General features: G+C 38.9%; 2 protein-coding genes and 1 long non-coding RNA gene across 4 annotated transcripts; 2 read left to right on the top strand and 1 right to left on the bottom strand.

Annotated features, from left to right (window-relative positions):
• Positions 1 to 70: 70 nt before the first annotated feature.
• LOC124397353 (testicular haploid expressed gene protein-like) lies at positions 71 to 4930 on the top strand. Of its 2 annotated transcripts, XM_046866929.1 has the most exons (8): positions 551 to 726; positions 822 to 849; positions 921 to 977; positions 1197 to 1331; positions 2155 to 2283; positions 3259 to 3400; positions 3553 to 3687; positions 4721 to 4930. In XM_046866929.1, the coding sequence occupies exons 1-8, from the start codon at positions 708 to 710 to the stop codon at positions 4799 to 4801; spliced, it is 726 nt and encodes a 241-aa protein (XP_046722885.1). In that variant the 5' UTR covers positions 551 to 707; the 3' UTR covers positions 4802 to 4930. The 2 variants fall into 2 exon arrangements, with proteins under 2 accessions (XP_046722886.1, XP_046722885.1); XM_046866930.1 differs by lacking the exon at positions 2155 to 2283 and having other exon boundaries at positions 71 to 659.
• Positions 4931 to 8107: 3177 nt separating this feature from the next.
• Positions 8108 to 16765, top strand: LOC124397364. Its single transcript, XR_006927910.1, has 3 exons — positions 8108 to 8980; positions 9060 to 9733; positions 16653 to 16765. It is a non-coding gene; the product is annotated as an uncharacterized LOC124397364 (long non-coding RNA).
• Positions 9382 to 16079, bottom strand: hopx (HOP homeobox). The gene is made up of 2 exons (XM_046866943.1): positions 15698 to 16079; positions 9382 to 9705 (listed from the first exon to the last, which is right to left on the bottom strand). Exons 1-2 carry the CDS (start codon positions 15857 to 15859, stop codon positions 9628 to 9630), a joined length of 240 nt encoding a protein of 79 aa, XP_046722899.1. The 5' UTR covers positions 15860 to 16079; the 3' UTR covers positions 9382 to 9627.
• Positions 16766 to 17598: the final 833 nt, after the last annotated feature.

Raw genomic sequence — 17598 nt, 5'->3', positions numbered from 1 at the left:
AGCAAAGTTTCCTCTGTCGGTTATTAGGACAAATGTTGTGCTTTCTTTATTTCATAGTAACAAGCTGCATTGTTTTTTTCATTCATTCGTGGGAACGTATTTCACTCTGTACATATGAATCATAAATGTCACATGACCGAATCGTTCTTTCGAAAACAGAACCCTGGGAATCCCAGATAGTTGATACTTACATAATTTATTTTTATTTTTATTATTAATATTAAATGTGTTTGTAGGGTTCGGCTTCTTTCTTTCTTCATCATTCCTTTCTTCCTTCCTTCGATCATCTATCCATCCTTGTTTATCCATGCCTCCTTCTATCTATCTGTCCTTTCTTTCATCTATCTATCTAGCTAGCTAGCTATCCTTTCTTCCATCCTCTCTTTGTTTGTTTTTGTAGATAGAAGGCGGGAAAATGAAACGATCTCTTAAATGCAACCGCAATTGGATAAAAAAAAAGATCGCCAAATTCTGACTGAGGTATTTTTTTCCATACGTTGTTTGTCTTTTTTTCAATCAAATGGTTTTACGATTTCACTGCAGTATTTCCTGGTACCCTCAAGCTCAGCTTTCCCCAAACACAAACACCAACACCTGCTATTGTATCTCCACGCTACTGGATCTGTGCTTCTCGAAGCCATGCGACACCTGTAGCTCAGGTAACGATTGCCGTGGAAACGGTTGTTAGTTTCTGCTACCTGGGGATCATGGCGTCTCCGGGCAGGAGTAAGACTTTTTCTGACAGCTTATATATTCTTAGGGTGCAGAAATATTTATTACATTGACTTGTTTTAACTTTTTTTGTTTTTGGTATCCTCCAGGACATTTCAACTTTGATCCATCACCAAGGTAAAAAAAAAAAAAGTTCAGAATTCTTCTGCATCTTATGCTGTTGTTGGACACTGATTTTTATTTTTCAGAATCCTGCAGCTCGCACAACCTCGACAATCAAACATGATGTGGCTTAAAAAAAACGAGTAAGACCTCTAAAAAAACAAACCTGTAATCAACAGCTCATTTCCTTTTAATCTCCAAGGCTTTCTTTTGATTCTCCATCATAAAAGTAAAAAAACCTAAATTGCAAAAATGGCAACAAAAATAACATTTGCTTTAGCATGGAGTATTGTGCAATCAAGGTTTAATTTCAATCTATAATATGATCAAATCAAAAAAAAAAGTTACCATTTACACTGAAGGAAGGTGACTTGGGGAAACCAGGAGTCGATATGGTCCCCGTCTTGTGCCGCGTTAAAAGCCGTCCCGACGTCTAGGATCCTGGTTCTGTCGCAACCCAAAAAAGATTTCTCTACCCCCCATCAAGACCTGCTTAGGTAAGGGGTCATCAGTGTGAAGGGTTGGTAATAAAATGTATCCTCAGGTATGATTTTTGACCTGATTTGATTTTTGCTCATCTTGTTCTGTTAATGAAACAACTTTTATAAAATGACAAGAAATGGGCATTTATTAATGGAATTAAATTACATAAAATTTTTAATTGCACATCATTTACAGTGTCTGTGAGTATTAAAAAGATCAGGGTGGCCGTTACAGGAGGATGCACATTACACCAGATATTTGGGTCCACTAGGGGGCTCCAAATCTTCACTTTGGATTTTTTTTTAAATCATACATACGTGAAAACATTTTAAGCGTTAATATGGTAGTAAAATTAAAATCTTTATAGAAAGTGAGAAATGAGCCAGCTCTCGTCAATTCGCAATGACGTTGACCATGCGAAAAGGAGGAAAAAAAGGATAGATGACATGAGGCACCTGTCAGCAGCCCAAAAGTTTATTGCAGACTTCATCCACCTTGGTGGGTTTAATATTTCTTCATTGTTACTGTCTTACTGAGAGCAGGACACAAATCTATTGTTTTTTCCCCAAATTAAAAGGCAATGAATGAAAAAGGAATGAATTAATGTTTAGACCAGAGATACCCAAACTAGGTCCTTTGGTGAACTTTAGTTTGGCCCACCATGCCCTTTATTAATCCCAAAGGAAAATTTCACATTTCCCAGCTTGTCAAAAACATATTTATGTTGTATTTTTGGGTTATGGTTTCGCGCCATCACACACTCGTGCTAAGTTTAGCGTTCGTTGCACCCACCAGCGCATACCCCTTTATGCGCTCTGGATATTGTTTTTCCTTTAGGAAAAATCACATGGAAGATAAAGAAGCAAGGAAGAGGAGAACAAGTTTTTCTTCCTTTACAGCACAGGATGAACATGTGGCGCGTCTGGTAACCCAAAATATTCATCACAGGGGCTCCCAGGTAGTGAGGTAGGACTTCACAGGTGGGGGAGATCAGTGCTTGATAAAGAGAGGGCTAGTACGACTTCTAATTCTTATAAATATACATTGCATTGCTTTAGCATTGTTTAGAAATTAATTCCAAACAGCTGTCCTTAAAAAGATGCCTGTTAATTGATTGTAGGCTGTTTCATTTCTGCCGATTGTGAAATTTTGATCGCTCGAGCTAGTCATCAGTCCTTGGGCTTTCCCAGATCCTCATCATTGCAGCAGTGGTGATAGCTGCCTCTCAGGATACTTAATATTCCAAATATCTTTTAAATTGTATGATTCCGACAATAAAAATGATGAAAATCATAGAGAAATGGCATTAGAGAAGAAAGCTGTGTATAGACTAATTATAATTTACAGTTTTCATGGGTTTAAAACAGGTGCCTCATCACTGCCTCACTTGACTGCACGTCTCTGGTACACACTAAGGATGTATAGTCAGAATTACGGTGGCCGAGAAGTGCAAAACACTAACAAATCAGAAAACAAATTAACCAATTAGAAAACACTAACAAATCCAAAAACAAAATAACAAATCTGAAAACACAACGGAAATTCAGACAAAGCGGAAAAGGTAGGTATAATTTGTGAATGGAAAACTTACCGATCATTGGACGAGACACCTGTCATTCAAGATATACAGGAAGTATGAAATCGTATAACTTTATTTCTTGTACATGTGTAAAGTTCTCTGTTTACTTTAAACAATTTTTTATTTCAATTAGTGCACTTTTGTTATTTTGCTTTCGGATTTGTTATTGTTTTCGAATTTGTTAATTGGTTTTCCGATTTGTTAATGTGTTTTGCACTTCTCGGCCACCGTACAGAATAGTGTAAATGCAACATTTAATCTAAAGCCCTGTGTAAGTTGGGTTGATCTTTATGTGTGTGTGTGTGTGTGTGTGTGTGTGTGTGTGTGTGTGTGTGTGTGTGTGTGTGTGTGTGTGTGTGTAGCCCCCCTCACACAAAGCAATGTGAGCACAGCTGTCCTGTATGGCACATCAGCCCAGCAGTAAGAAATGCTGTTGCTTCTCCTCGCATTCTTCAGCTTGCAAAACCCAGACCCACACACCCTGAGTACAAGACTAACCACCAGGTCTTACACACAAACGCACACACTCAAAAGAGATCTGTGGAAGTCTCCATTCTGATTGCACACACACATTCCGTCAGCAAAAGCAACCACAATGAATGCTTTACAAATGCAGTGTAATATACTCTGATCGTATGAAGGTATGTGTGTTGCAGACCGTAGAAACACGCATCTCATGTGCAGCGAAAACGGCTCACGCGAGTCCGAGACTCGAGCAGTTGTGTGTGCCCAGAGTGCGCAAGAGCAAACTCTTCTACCAGCTTGGCCATCCTGAGAGCCCCATCAGGCCTGTGAGTTTGTGTTTATGTCTATGTGTGTTATTACAGCCCGAACTTCTACACATCTTTATTCCAAACTTACTCTAGTCCTAGGGCAGCTCTTGAGTTTTTCAGTTTCATGAATTCTTGGGACAAATATATTTTCATTTTGAAAGATAGAGAATAATCGGTGGTTGCGATACCAGCAAACCATAGCATGGGTCTGATTGCTATTGATCCCACAAAACCTTTGAGTTTTGTACTGAACAGCTGATGGTATAATGTCAACAAATACACTACTGCACTGTCAATTTCTGTCTGTATTTTGCACCATCCATAACTGTTTCATACGAATATTCATCTATGTACATATGAACGCGGTGGTATCAAAACATTTCAGGATTCGTTTTGTAATCCGCCAATAGATGGCAGCAAAATCACTGGGAGCGCCAGCCTTCATCAGTCAGTGTGCCTAAAGACATCGTACTGTGAACATCAGGAGATGTGCAACTGGTTCTGTTCGCAAAGGCGAAAACAACACGATCTCACTTTTACACGCCCCCTTGTCAAAGATGAAGATCCAGCTCAAATGTGCGAGAAGAGAAGAGAAGAGAAGAGAAGAGAAGAGAAGAGAAGAGAAGAGAAGAGAAGAGAAGAGAAGAGAAGAGAAGAGAAGAGAACTTCAGGACACATTCCTGGGCACTATTTTTAATGTGTGTATATGTAAATAAATAAAAGTACATTCTTGTAAATAGAGCTAGTCCCAAAACCTTGGATATCACCTCGTATATCATGTTATTTCAGCATTTCATCTTCTTGAGATGTCTTATCCTCTGTCTTTTCAGAGTTATACTGTATATTACTAGATATACCATATCTTATTATCTACTGCACCTTCTGGACATTAATCACTCTCACCCCTGTACATATGAAGCCATTTTCTCATTTCACATATTGCTATTTATTACCTTATGTCACTTATGTCCTTTTGGTTAGACGCTAACTGCAGTTCATTGGCTCTGTATATGTACTTTATGTAAGTTTTTTTTTTTTTTTTCATAACCAGGTGTCTAAAGGAGCAAAAAATGCTACAGCAAGTAGTCGTGTGAAAGAGCTCTCCATCCCGAGGAGGTATGTCCCTCCCTGAAAACAAGAAATGAAGAGACTGAGACCTTACAAACTCCTTGGTGTTACTTTTACATGGTATAAGTACAAAGAAAAAAGCAAGAAAACAAGAGTATCAGATGGACTGATTAAATGACCACAATAAAAAAAAAACCACACACACATAAGAGTTTCCATGTATTTATTTTTTTTCGTTTCTTTTCTTTTTTACTTTTGCTGAAAAGTCTGCAGGCCTCAGACTTTATCTTGGAACGTTTTAATCTGAAATTGGGAGGTGATTGTTAGAAGCCAAAAAAATGCCAGAATGGTAAACTCCAGCCAGTGTAACTCGGAGACCAGGAGAGCTTTTCTCGATGTTGTGTGTTTTTCACATCATTTTTTTTTTTTCCGGTGAAGGCTGTGGGAGAACTAAAACACAGACCTTCTGTAATAGCTTTAGAGATTAGACTGCTGCTCTGAATGTATGAAACAGTGAAATGATCATGTGATATGTAAGGAAGGAAAGAGGATGGCCCATGCTGGTTTAGAAAAGTAATCAATGACGGCTTTTTAATTTCTCGTGAAACACAATTTTCCATCCATTATAGCTACATTTAATTGGAAGCACTAACGTCAAATAAATGTCTCCTCACAGAAAATGTCAAATCAGCAAATACACCACTTTTAAAAACATGTTTATATAAAACATCTACTATGTAAATACTATCCAAGGTGCTCTTATTGGAAATGATTCATCACCTTCAGACAAATCAGAATAATTTTGCCTTCCGGGTCTCCTCCTGATAAAAGTGCAGTTACTTTATCAAACACTAGGTGCCAGCATTATGTACCACATTATGTTTAGGCACATCCAAACCATCCACTGCTCTTGTATTACTTCAGTTTGACAAATCTTATCTTCTACATCTTGATGATTGGCCGAACTGAGCAAATGTGTGCATCCAAAACTAATTCTAAGCGTGGTGAAGTATTAATTACCAGCAGCAGTGGTGTTGAATTTGCGTTGTTTGACACCAGCTTTTGAACTGCCTTTTTAGGTGAATGCATGGTGTCGACTCGCATGCATCCTTCGATAGGACAGGAGTTTGGCAACAATTACAAATTGTTGATCCAGTGCCTACTGTGGCATCAGATTCCAGTTCCTGGCTGACAGGAGTAGTAACAGATGTGGTCTTCCTATTGTTGAACCCTAGTCATCTAAAGATCTGGTGTTGTGTGCATCCTGAGGTGCTGCTTGTGCTCAGCACAGTTCTATAGAGTAGAGTTTAATACTATAAAAAGTGGGGATGAATGCAATGCAACAAACAATATCATTCTAGCTCAATTAACCCAATCCACCAGATCCATCAAATTTGAACGTTTTTTCGTAAAACTGACAATGATTCATTTGAAGGTCAAAACAATGCACCATTAGTGGTGATTATTCTAACTAAAAAGAGCAATAATACACATAGCTTCATAGCTTGCTGGTGATATCATACTCTCAGCAGATGATTACAATCTAGAAAGAGAAATGGCAATGTGACAGGTCATAAAACACAACAGAGAATATTATATATAGTGCAAAAATCTGGAAGTGATTGTTAGCAGTGATCTGCATAAGTTAGAGAAATAGCCAGAGGAAGCCAAAAGGCAAAATTCAGCAGATGTAGATGTAGAGGCCTTATTTAGAGAAGCAACCAAGAGGCCAATATGTTTAATATTCAAGGTTTACACCACCATGCTTCACAGCATGTTCTCAGGGTGATGAGTAATATTAGGTTTTGTCTTTAAAAAAAAGGTTTCACACCATACCAGGTTTTAAACAAAAAAAGTAATCTGGACCAAATGGAACCAAGTGGAATTTAGTAGAACCCAGTTTGTCTTCTCTCGTGTTTGAGCTGTGGTTCTCTCTCCTTAAGAGTCACCCTTAGTCGATTGTTTAGGGGTGAATACTTGTGCAAGGGTACACTGTATGTATAAATTACACACTGGATCCAAAATCAGAGAGGCCGTACCCATCTGGTGTAGGCAGAGACCTTTAGAAGCCGCAAGCAGCAAATCTCTTGCTACTTCTGCAATTTCTTTTTGTTTATTACAGTGAACATAGAGACAGAATTGTGCAGCTTCTACAAAGGGATAAATTGAAGGATTATTAGTCTTCATTATGGCATCAATTTAAGGCTAGACAGTAGTTACTGACCACAAATACAGACAAAATGCAAAGCTGGATGGAGTTACACTTGCCAATCAGCTTTCAGATCACTAGGACGAGACTCTTTCTGGAATTGAGACAGAGCAAGAAAAAGAGAGAGAGGAAGGGAAGGATATGCATCCAGCTGGCCCACTGACATCTGAATCTCTCCGTCCCTCATTCATCCGTCTCTCTCTCTCGCTGATAGGTTCCACATGTATTTGTCTAGTCGTTGTGGCAACACTCAGTCCCGCAGTGTGTATTGCCCAGCCGACTTCTGTATGGAGATCCGGTCTGTTCTTGCTCACTCAAAACACTCAATCAACCCACTAGAGACTCTTATTCAGGGCCTAATATCAAAAGCTTGTGTGAAGGATACCATTGTTGATATGCAGAACCGCTTATATATAGTAGTTGCTATACAGTTATATTGTGTGAAAGAGTGCAGCTTTTGTGCTCAGTTCAACATGTTTATTTTTCCTTTTGGGTCAAGTCAAGTTTATTTGTATAGCGCTTTTCACAACAGACATTGTCTCAAAGCAGCTTTACACAACATGACACACACATATAGACAACATGTTTCTTAACTTAGAAATATTTCTAAGGTGAAAGAAGGCTGTTTTTGTAACTTGGTTGATATGATATTTGAGTGTGTAGCCATTTTGACACCCAGTATGCCTAATCAAATCATACACACCGTTAATTCTCTGTTGGGACCATTAGATTTAGGGGATCACTTTAGCTAGATGTTAGTGTGAATTTGTTTATCTTAATAAAGTCTTTTGTGGTGTTTTTATTCATTTAAAGAACATTTTCTTTGCATTTTTTGGCCATGTTTCAATAAAGCATCTAAACATGTATTATAATTATCATGTACACAAAAAAAGATATTATCTATTACATTTTCTGAGGCAAAGGATAGTAAATATCCTTCTCTCAGTATAACGTTCAAACTCCATCGTTTCTGTTTATGGCAGTGGAATAGAGTGGGTTTACTTATTTAGTTTGAGAGTGTTTGTCCCCGACACACTTCCTTAAAATATACGTTTGTGAATGAAGGGCGGAGTCAGGGAAGGTGAGTGGCAAGGATCCCACACCTGTATAAAATTTGGGCTAATGAGTGTGTTTGAGCAGCAGCACAAATAAATTGAGGAGAGAAGAATGCTGAGAGAGAGATAGAAAGCTGGGCAGCATGTGTGTACTGTATGTTTGTGAGATAAAGAAGGAAAAACCTGCGTGTAGAAAAGGAAAGAAAACGTTTCTCATCGTCTCATGTTTTCTCGTGGACTTTTTGAACCAAGTAGTATGTTATATAACCCAATTAACGACCACCAGTTTTCCACAAACCAATCACTAAATCCTGTTTTCCAGCCTTGACTGATTAGCACTTTTCTTAACAACCAATCACTGATCCCCATTTCCCCCATTGTTCCTATCAGACAATCTATTTTCCCAATATCCAATTACCAATCCCTGTTGGCCACAGTTTGTCGTGCCTATGCTTTTCAATCCTAATTTTAAACTCTCAGCATCCTAGTTTTTACTTGTTGCTTAAACTGTGTTTATACTCAATGCTACACATCTGACATGTGACAGTAACCCCCTTGCTTTTAACAGAAAATACTTTTTTAGATGAGTAGAAATACACTATATGGACAACCTCATTTTTCCATCCATATGTGGTTTTCCCCCAAGCAATTGTATATTTCTGTATGTCTTCAGATGTCCTAGCATAAAATCTTCAGACCCAAACCTGTTCCAGCATGACCATGTCTGTGCACAAAGCCAGCTCCATGAAGATATGCTTTACATAGGTCAGAGTCGAAGATGTAGAGGAGTGGCCTGCTATAGATATATATAACTGTAATACCTACCACATCACAGGCCTTAACACTAACGCAACAGTAAATGAGCACAAATCCTAACAAAATCTAGGGGAAGATCTTCCCAAAAGACTGGAGTTTATTATAACAGCAAATGGGGACTGAATGTGGAATACAGTATACTTACCAGTCATCTTAAAGCAAGGTATCTGCGAACATTTTATGTTTGGATTTGCACTTAAAAAGATTTTTGCTTAATCCCTCTTTTCATTCTTTTTTTTTAGCCATTGTTTGTTGATCCCAACGAAAAACCGGCTGCAGCTAATTCACGCTGGGCCTGACCGTGCCTCTTCGCATTCTATTCCTTTATAACAGGCCCTCGTTCATCACAGCGGAAACGGATCAGCTTAAACGCCTATTCAAACGAGATGACCAATTTGATTTGTATGTTCCTGCCATTCTTTTTCAAAATGGATATGGCCCTTACTGGGGAGTAATTATTTCCCTGAGACAGCATGCCTGCAAAGCGTTTTATTGCTCGCTCGTTAGCTTGATCACCTTTAAATTGAGAAACGTTGGCAGACAGCATCGAAGAGGACAACGCCATTCACTCGTAACCATATATACAGTTTATTTCTACACGTAAACATGACATTCGTGTGTGCAATATACATTTACTTCACATACAGCCAACAGATATAGATAACTATGAGAAATAAAGAACACAAGGTTGAGAAAGCAGGACGGGTGCCTCATAATGGACCGATGACCAGGATAAGAATGATGGATGGATAATGGATACACGGATGGATGATGGCATACACATACAGCTGGAGAGTTTCTCCTTTGTCTTCAGTCTTTGACTGATCCTGGTTCAGCAGGAAGTCCCTCTGCTTTTCTCCACTGAGCGTTACGCATCTTGAACCATTTCTACAGGACAAAGGGAGAGCGAGAGAATGTGAGTATACAAATTTACAGATCAAATTTTACCCATATCTCTTTACAACAGTCAAATTAATCTCTGGTCACCCAGATTTGAAATGTAGTAACCAACTTCCTGTCTCCAGTTATTGCATGCAAAAATAATCAAAAATCTATATTTTTTAAGGTTTTTTTTTGCTACCAAACAAAAAAAACGTTATCTGTGTTGGATGATCCTACCAACATTTAAAGGAATTTTGGTTGTCCAGTAGGGATGGAGTAGACAGATGTTTACACAGCTGCATAACATCTGGGTAAAACCTTCTGAATTGGTATAAATGACGAATGTAATCCCTGTATTAATCAAAACATGTGTAAACTAGATGAACTGAATATTGGTGGGATATATTGGGTAGAAAATAAAACACCTGAAACTTGTGTTGAAGCATGTAAATTGGGTAAGTGTAAAAGTCGGAGCGACTTTGAGCAAAGGTGAGCATACTGTGCGATCGTTGCTTGGCAGACTGTACGAACATGATCCCCATATCACACTGTAGGATCTCACTTTTCATAATGTCAGACTGTATGACAAGAAAAAGACTCGTCCGAATTTTTACGTCATCGATCCTTGTTCAGACCTGCTTTCTCCTGGTAGCCAGCAGCAAACAAAAACAAACTGTAGCATTTATTTTGTTCAGGACAAGCTTTTATAATAAAAGTGTCATGTCATACAATCATTAGTCATAAATCATAAGTTTCTCTTTTTGCTGTACTGTTTACCTGACATATTTGCTAAGTTCTTGTTCTTGGTTTGACGGTCATCGTAAGAGAATTCACACTGCAGGGAAGAGTCTGGAATCTTCTGACACTGCCAGAATAATTATGGCAACGGCCAATAATCAGCTGTCAGAGCTAAAATGCTACAGACTTTAGACTAGGATTAAATTAATCTTTTAGGATTTTCCAAATTTGGACGAACAAATCATGGCCAAAATCGCACAAAGCTGTGGGGGTGTTCCCATAATGCAGTGGTCCAAGGGAGGACAAATAGTGAACCAGCGACAAAGTCATGGATACCCAAGACTCGGCTCAAATTCTATTTCATCACCGAAGATTTAAGCAGGGTGTATCTAGTAATTGCGTCATAATTTCAATCTGTCATTGTTGTGCTCTTGAGAATGTCCTTTACCCGTCCCTGCGTCAACCCCAACCCCAAAAGACAGAGGTTTGGGGTTAAAGATCTGCTGTTCACCAGTTAAAGTGTGAGTGACTACAGAAGAACAGGTGCTTCTAGTGGTTTCTGGTTATTCTTCAAAAAGCATCTTACGTCCAGATCAAACTTGGGGTGAGAGGAACGAAGCTGGCACAAGAGCGTATATTTTATATTGGTTGGTTTGGGACAAACAACAGTACAACAGTGAATGTAAGGGGGGAGTTTGGGGGTAATGGGCGGGGGGCACTTTGTCGTCATGACAACTAGTCAAGCAACGTTGGTCATGTGCATTACTGCTTGCTGTGTATAGCTGCTGAGGTTTTAAATGGTAAAAAGAAAAAACACCAGAAGTACAACTTGTAAAATTCCCCGAAAGTATTATTTATACACTGCTCAATAGGAAACGCCTACGTTGTAATGCTGTAATGGTTTGGCTCCTCAACCATCGGAAATGTGGGTGTAAAACTGCTCAGTGTACTGATCATGATGTCATGAACAGTACTGGGAATGATACATATACCAGTGGTATCATGATGTCACAACTACTCTGAGCCAAAGTCTCAAGCTCCACCCACCCTAATCTTAGCTACTCACAAACACACACATAAACACACAATACCCTGCTTTTCCTATTCAGGACAGCGTTCGGGCTGAACCAGTCTGGCAGAGAGAGTGTGTGAGAAAGAAATAGAGAGAGCAAAAGAGAGAGAAAGGACGAGGGGGGGAAACAGACAGGTCACATGCATCATGTGGTGCTTTGAGTGCATTTGGATTTACGCTTTCGGTTCCCAATATTCAAAACGAGCGTCCAGTGACTGGGTTTCCCGGAGTCAAATTTGCATTGGAAATCATTAGCACAGGATACGCCCTTGTATAAACTGGAGAGTTTAGTGCGTCTTATACCAGAGCGCTGTGGAATTCTCGATTCTGATTGGTCCAAAGGTGTCCAGGAATTCGCTATAACAGAAGCTGATTTGTATAGTGGACGATCCGTTGATCAAAATCGAATAATAAACAAGCACAGAAATGTGTTGCTATTTAACTCTGAAAAATTGATGATGGCGATTATGGAAGGAGTTTCCACAAGGCCAAAAGTATGACATGTAGTTTATTGAGGAATATAATATATGCTGTACTGTTATAGGAATAAAAACACAGTAGGGTGTGCTATTAGCAAAAAATGAACTTTGCTAGCTACATCATCTCACCCTGTTGTTTATTATTGTGGTTTTTTTTTCGTCGGAATCGTTCGACACTAAAGGAATCCGACCAGTGCAGCTCTGGGAAACTTCACACTGTCAGCAGAGTTTATCTCAGGCCAGACTGGAGACATGCGGAAACAGGGCAGGGATGTCCATGTCTAGTCCAGTAGCAGTACTGTACTGTATTAGAGCATGAAAAATTCAAACTTATGCAAAACATAAAACATTTAAACAGGAGTGAGAAACATTTCCCAATTACTTAGTACTCAATACATAGATGGTGATGTGAAAAGGAACGATTGCACCTGCATTTCTCCAGTTACCTCATACGTAAACCAGTTAGCAAAACGTGTTTGGTGTTTTATTACCCGCGCTAACAAATGAAAATGTGAAAATATGCTAAGTATGTGATCTTCATGACAAAATGTACTACCTAACGTTCAAGAAGTGAGCGCAGACATGAAACGAATGTTTTTGGATAATTTGAACACGTCTTATGCTTTAATTAAAGGTCACCAATCAGCCACAGGTTTTCCATGCGAAATTTTGGCCCGCCATTTTTAGAGGTTTAGAGCTGACCGGCTTTTTTTTTTTGCTATAAATGACTCTAACACACCTCAGTAAGCTTGATATGGATTACGAACTAAGCACAACTTATTTGATAGTCAGTCAGCACTTTGTTTTGTGTTAAGAACTTTAGGCTAACAAGTGATAATACCTTACAACTGACAGTTAGCATGCTAATCGTGCTAAGACACCTCACAAACTCTTTCAAGTGAGCTTTTCCGGGTGAGTTTGAGTGTGAAAGACAAAACCCTACTGCACATTAATCAATCCTTTGACTACCTGATCATTCAGGAAATGAATGATGAAGAATGCAAACAGCATTTTTTACCACAGGTTACTGTGTTAACTCCAACACATCACCACATAATTCAAAACATCAGGTTAAAAACAGGTTTATTAGGTGTGTTTGTGTGAGAAAGAGAGAGTAGCGCTTGAGGATGTTTGCTTTTATGACTAACACACTTATAATGTAGTTCGCTGGAATCCTGTTCTCCTGTCACTCTTTTTACAACAGATTCACTATCAGCTCTGGACTTTACATCAGCCTTTAAAATAATTCAGTCATGTCATGTGATTACTATTAGCAACAAACAAACAAATCTTTGGAATTTTCCAATAAAGGCAGAAAATCTTCTGGGTGGAACAGGCAAGGGTTAAAAATGGTCAGATATTCCCATCTTTGAGGGATCGACGATACAAAATCATGCTCACATTTTCTACTGGCCACTTTGTTAGGAACACCTGAACACTTGGTAATTCATGCAGTTATCTGTTAGGCTACAACGCAATGCATAAGCTTACTGTCAGGCTGTCTAGTTTAAGTAAACCAATGCCCAATGTAGCTACAGATTCCCCATTTCTGGCTAACAAGAGTGCTACCCAGTGTAGTCATCTCCTGTTGTAGCATCGTTGTTGTAGCATCTGCTGTTTTAGCATCTGAGATGTGAAGAGTGGTCATTCGAGTTACTGTAGCTTTAATACCAAGTTTTGTCCATTCATGAATTTGCTACTGCTAATGACTAGATGTTTTCTATTTTTTTTTATTTAACATTCTGTGCAAACTCGGATAAATGCTGTAAATATCTTATGAGATCAGAGGTTTCTGAAATACTCAAACTACCAAAATCCATGTTACAACCGAAACATGCAAGACTGTATTGCTGCCACGTGATTGGCTGTCGGAATTATTACCCGGAGAGGCATGTGTAGTAAGTGTTTAGAATGTACCTGTAATTTCCCATCTACCCATCAATCGATCTAAAGTACTCTGAAATGCGACTGGAAGTCCTGATACACATCCAACCTCACCCAGATAGTCGTTTGTAAATGAGTGAATGCTTTGACGTGACGTCTTCAAAACCCTTACAGTATAATCAATTATTAGATTGCATTTATTGCAAAAATCAAACATGAATCATTGAATTGAACTAAATTTTCTGGTTGCCATCCTTTGATAAAGCTGAAGAATGTATGCATGTACTGTACATGAAATAAAGTCAAATTCACTTATAATTCATTTTATACATTTCATTTAATATTACATTTTCCACAGCTTAAAAATAAAACAAAAATGGTTAGTTAAATTGGAGATGAAGATCTATGTCAGTGGCATTTTCCTCTCTTCTCATATATATGGCATGGTTGGCCAACTGAAAGTTCAAAGCCAACTTTGGGGGACACTAGTTTGGGCATCTCTGGTCCACAGAAACCTGTTTTGAACCTCAGAACAGTTAATGAGTGTAAATCATGGGGCATGAGTTTAATTCTCTCGTTTTCAGCTGTGTGAATATGGTGGAAAAATCATAAGGATGCACTGCACTGCTTGTTAAAGGTGTAATGAATATCGATAGTGTATTAACAGAGCTGAGCAGTCGTTTTTACTGAATGGCAGATACATTTGGCAGTCATTTTCCCAAATGTAGGTATTCGAGAGCCGAATTTCAAAGTCAATTTTTCTATACAATTAAGAATCCTTGCTATGCATCTACATAGACTACTACTACTACAAATAATAATAATAATAATAATACCACACCACTGCTAAAATACTCCTTCAAGTTCATACAATGACGTTTTTGTAAGAGGACGCTTTTTTTTACTTTTGAAAGGTGTCTCCAGTGTCAGCATTTACAGAAGTAAAGCGTCCCGACACAGGATGTGGCCTTGGAATGTTTTGTAATTTTCTCGATAACACAACAAGCCGAGTTTGTGGTCTGAAAAACGTACAGCGAAATATTTTTTTTAACGGGGACGAAACGATTATTCGTGGCCGCATAAATGGTTTCATTGATGTTCCAAACCATCAAATGTAACTATAAGGTAAAACGAAAAAACTGTACTGTTCTTGGATGAATACAATAGTGTACTTGTTGAAAATTCGTATGATGCTCAATCAGTCCGAGTTCAGAGTTGGCATGTTTGCCACGAATTGGTGTACGAAATGGCCATCATCTAGACACTTCATCAACTTTTGTAGTTTTGGGTTCAGCACTTGTACTGAAGTGACGACTATCAGTATACGCTCAGTATACGTGTGTTTCTGGGTTTCAGTCCCAGCAGTACTAGATCAATATGGCCGTTTGTGCACTCGTGTATGCAGAAGAGGGCAGAAAGCGCTTTCTTCCGGGCATGTAAAAATATAGTAAGATGTGTTTAACTGATTGGCTTCTCATGACTAAAAGGTAACCTGGTTTGCTTCATACTTCATATTTCATATCTCAGCAGAAGTTACAGTAATCTCCTGACTGGCAGCTGTCATTTGGCTGAGGGGTGAAAACTGGATAAGAGTATATTAGGAGATAAATAAATGAATAAACAAGCAAACAAACATAAATAAATTAGATGATCTAAAAATGAATATAAATCAAATGAAGAAAACTAATTTCTTAGTTGTGGGTTGGAAGTCATGTGTTCTGCTGGAGAAAGTGGTCAGGGTGGAAAAAAAGATATGGGGCTCAAATAAATAAATACTTAAGACATTAGTTTGTGTGTGTGTTTGATGAGACGCCCGTTCCCTCACCAGCGTCTCCTCCTCACTGAGTCCACACTCAGCGGCGATGAGCGCGAGCGTCGCTCCCTCAGGGTTCCGGCCGCCGCGCGTGAAATTCTCCTCCAGCACGCGCAGCTGATCCTCCGCCAGGCGCGTGCCTAGCGCCTCTGTCCCGCTCCCGTTAGAGGCCATGGCGCTGCTCAGAAAGGCGTCCAATACCAGGGGGGAAAAAATAATAATATTAATAATAAATGAAAATCAATAAATGATTAAAATAAATCCCCGAGTCCTGTCCCGAGTTTGAGCGCGAGCGCACGCTACCGGATAAACACAAGTAATATCTTGAAAAAAAAAAAAGAAGAAAATGTGCAGGAGGAGAAGTTTGCACGCGCTCCCGCCCCCTCGGACAACCAATTCGACTTTAACGTTCATTACGATACTAGAGCTTAAAGGCACAGTCTTACCGAGGATAAAAAAAAAGGGGGAGCCACATTCGCGTGCACTATGCACACATGCCTGCGCATGCGCGTAACCCATAGACCTACTGTACAGTTATACCTACATTTCCACAAAAAAAAATAAAGTTTCAATTGCTTTTGTATCTGCTCTTCTGGTCACAACACGTGACTCAATATTTACACAGTGACATCAGAAGTACCTTAGACCTTTGTGCTGTTACATGTTGATGCACCTGTGATGTGATGTGAGTTTCTGTTGCAGGTGTGAGCAAGTGTGCTGGGATCATTTAACGAAGCAATGAACGGATATAAAAACAATATTTTACAACACAATATAATCAGAATAGTGTGTCATACAGGTGTAGATGGTGCACAGCGAGGGACGGCGATGTCATCATTTCGAAGTGGATGAATCGATTAAAATCGACGTCCTGAATTGTTACAGCGTTTTGTTGACAATGAAATTGTTTTGAATTGTTTTAAAAGATATTGTATGATTTTTGCTGAAAATGTGTATTTGTCTTTAGGTTTTATGACTGGAACATGCTTCAAGACTTTGGAAAACTGGAAAAGAAACAGTGATATCGGAAACTGCTTTTAATAAATAAAATAAAAAAACCTCCAGACGTTAACAATTTACAATAAACGTCATTGGTGGTGTTTGAATTCGTTCACTGTATTTCCAGGCAAAGCGCACGTGAAATAGGTTTTAATCCTAGCCCGAGCGCATGAATATAACCCTGTTCGCCTCTTCGTCCCGATTATACAAGAACAAGGAATTGGTTTGAGGCGAGGAAATAAAATGGCAGCCTTGTACTCTTTAAAAACCATTCCCTCGACACACATTCGTTTCTTGTTCTAGTGCAAACAGCAAAGGTTTTTTTTCCTGTATGAAAGCCAGTAGAGACGCCTCTTATCCTGATTGGTCGGTTGGATGTTGCTGGTTTGTTTTTACAAAGCCATGGATGTGAAAAAAAGAGTGGTGTTTTTACCTCTGAACAGTTATTTCTTTGGAGTGAGGAAACTCCTGAACCCATAGAAAATGTGCCAATTTGATTTCACAATGACATCAGTCAGATGCGAAAGGGCGGCAATGACCTTATGATTAGGAAATAGTTTGTTAAGTGTATTTGGTTGCCTTTCCTTCATATTTTAAATCCAATCGGGTGATGATATTTCTACTGTGCTTTGTATGTGTTTCACTACTTTGGTCAAAGAGATGTTCCAGAACAAAAGTGATATGGTTTATATGGGTTGGAATGGAAGATCTCCCATGCTGGACCTTTCAACTTAAAAACCATTGGGATGAATTGGAACCCTGACTGCACTCCAGACTTCCTCACCCTACATCAGTACCTAATCTCTCTAATGGTCTTGTAGCTGTATGACATATATCTCTGCAACTTGCCACCAAAATCAAGTAGAAAGCAATTCAGTAGAGGTTATTACTAACATTTTGTCATATAATATAAA

This window comes from Silurus meridionalis, chromosome 14 (genome assembly GCF_014805685.1).
Source record: "Silurus meridionalis isolate SWU-2019-XX chromosome 14, ASM1480568v1, whole genome shotgun sequence".
NCBI classification, from domain to species: Eukaryota; Metazoa; Chordata; class Actinopteri; order Siluriformes; family Siluridae; genus Silurus; species Silurus meridionalis.
Note: the sequence above shows the minus strand (reverse complement) of the source record. Positions and strands in the feature narration are given on the sequence as shown.

Bases quoted from the DNA above. Each gene is read 5' to 3' on its own strand.
- hopx (XM_046866943.1), bottom strand. From the start codon at position 15,859: ATGGCCTCTAACGGGAGCGGGACAGAGGCGCTAGGCACGCGCCTGGCG. The intron at 9,706-15,697 runs GTGAGGGAACGG...TTTGTCCTGTAG, and splicing joins TCAGTGAGGAGGAGACGCTG to AAATGGTTCAAGATGCGTAA.
- LOC124397353 (XM_046866929.1), top strand. The intron at 850-920 runs GTAAAAAAAAAA...TTTATTTTTCAG, and splicing joins AACTTTGATCCATCACCAAG to AATCCTGCAGCTCGCACAAC. The intron at 2,284-3,258 runs GTAGGACTTCAC...GTGTGTGTGTAG, and splicing joins AGGGGCTCCCAGGTAGTGAG to CCCCCCTCACACAAAGCAAT.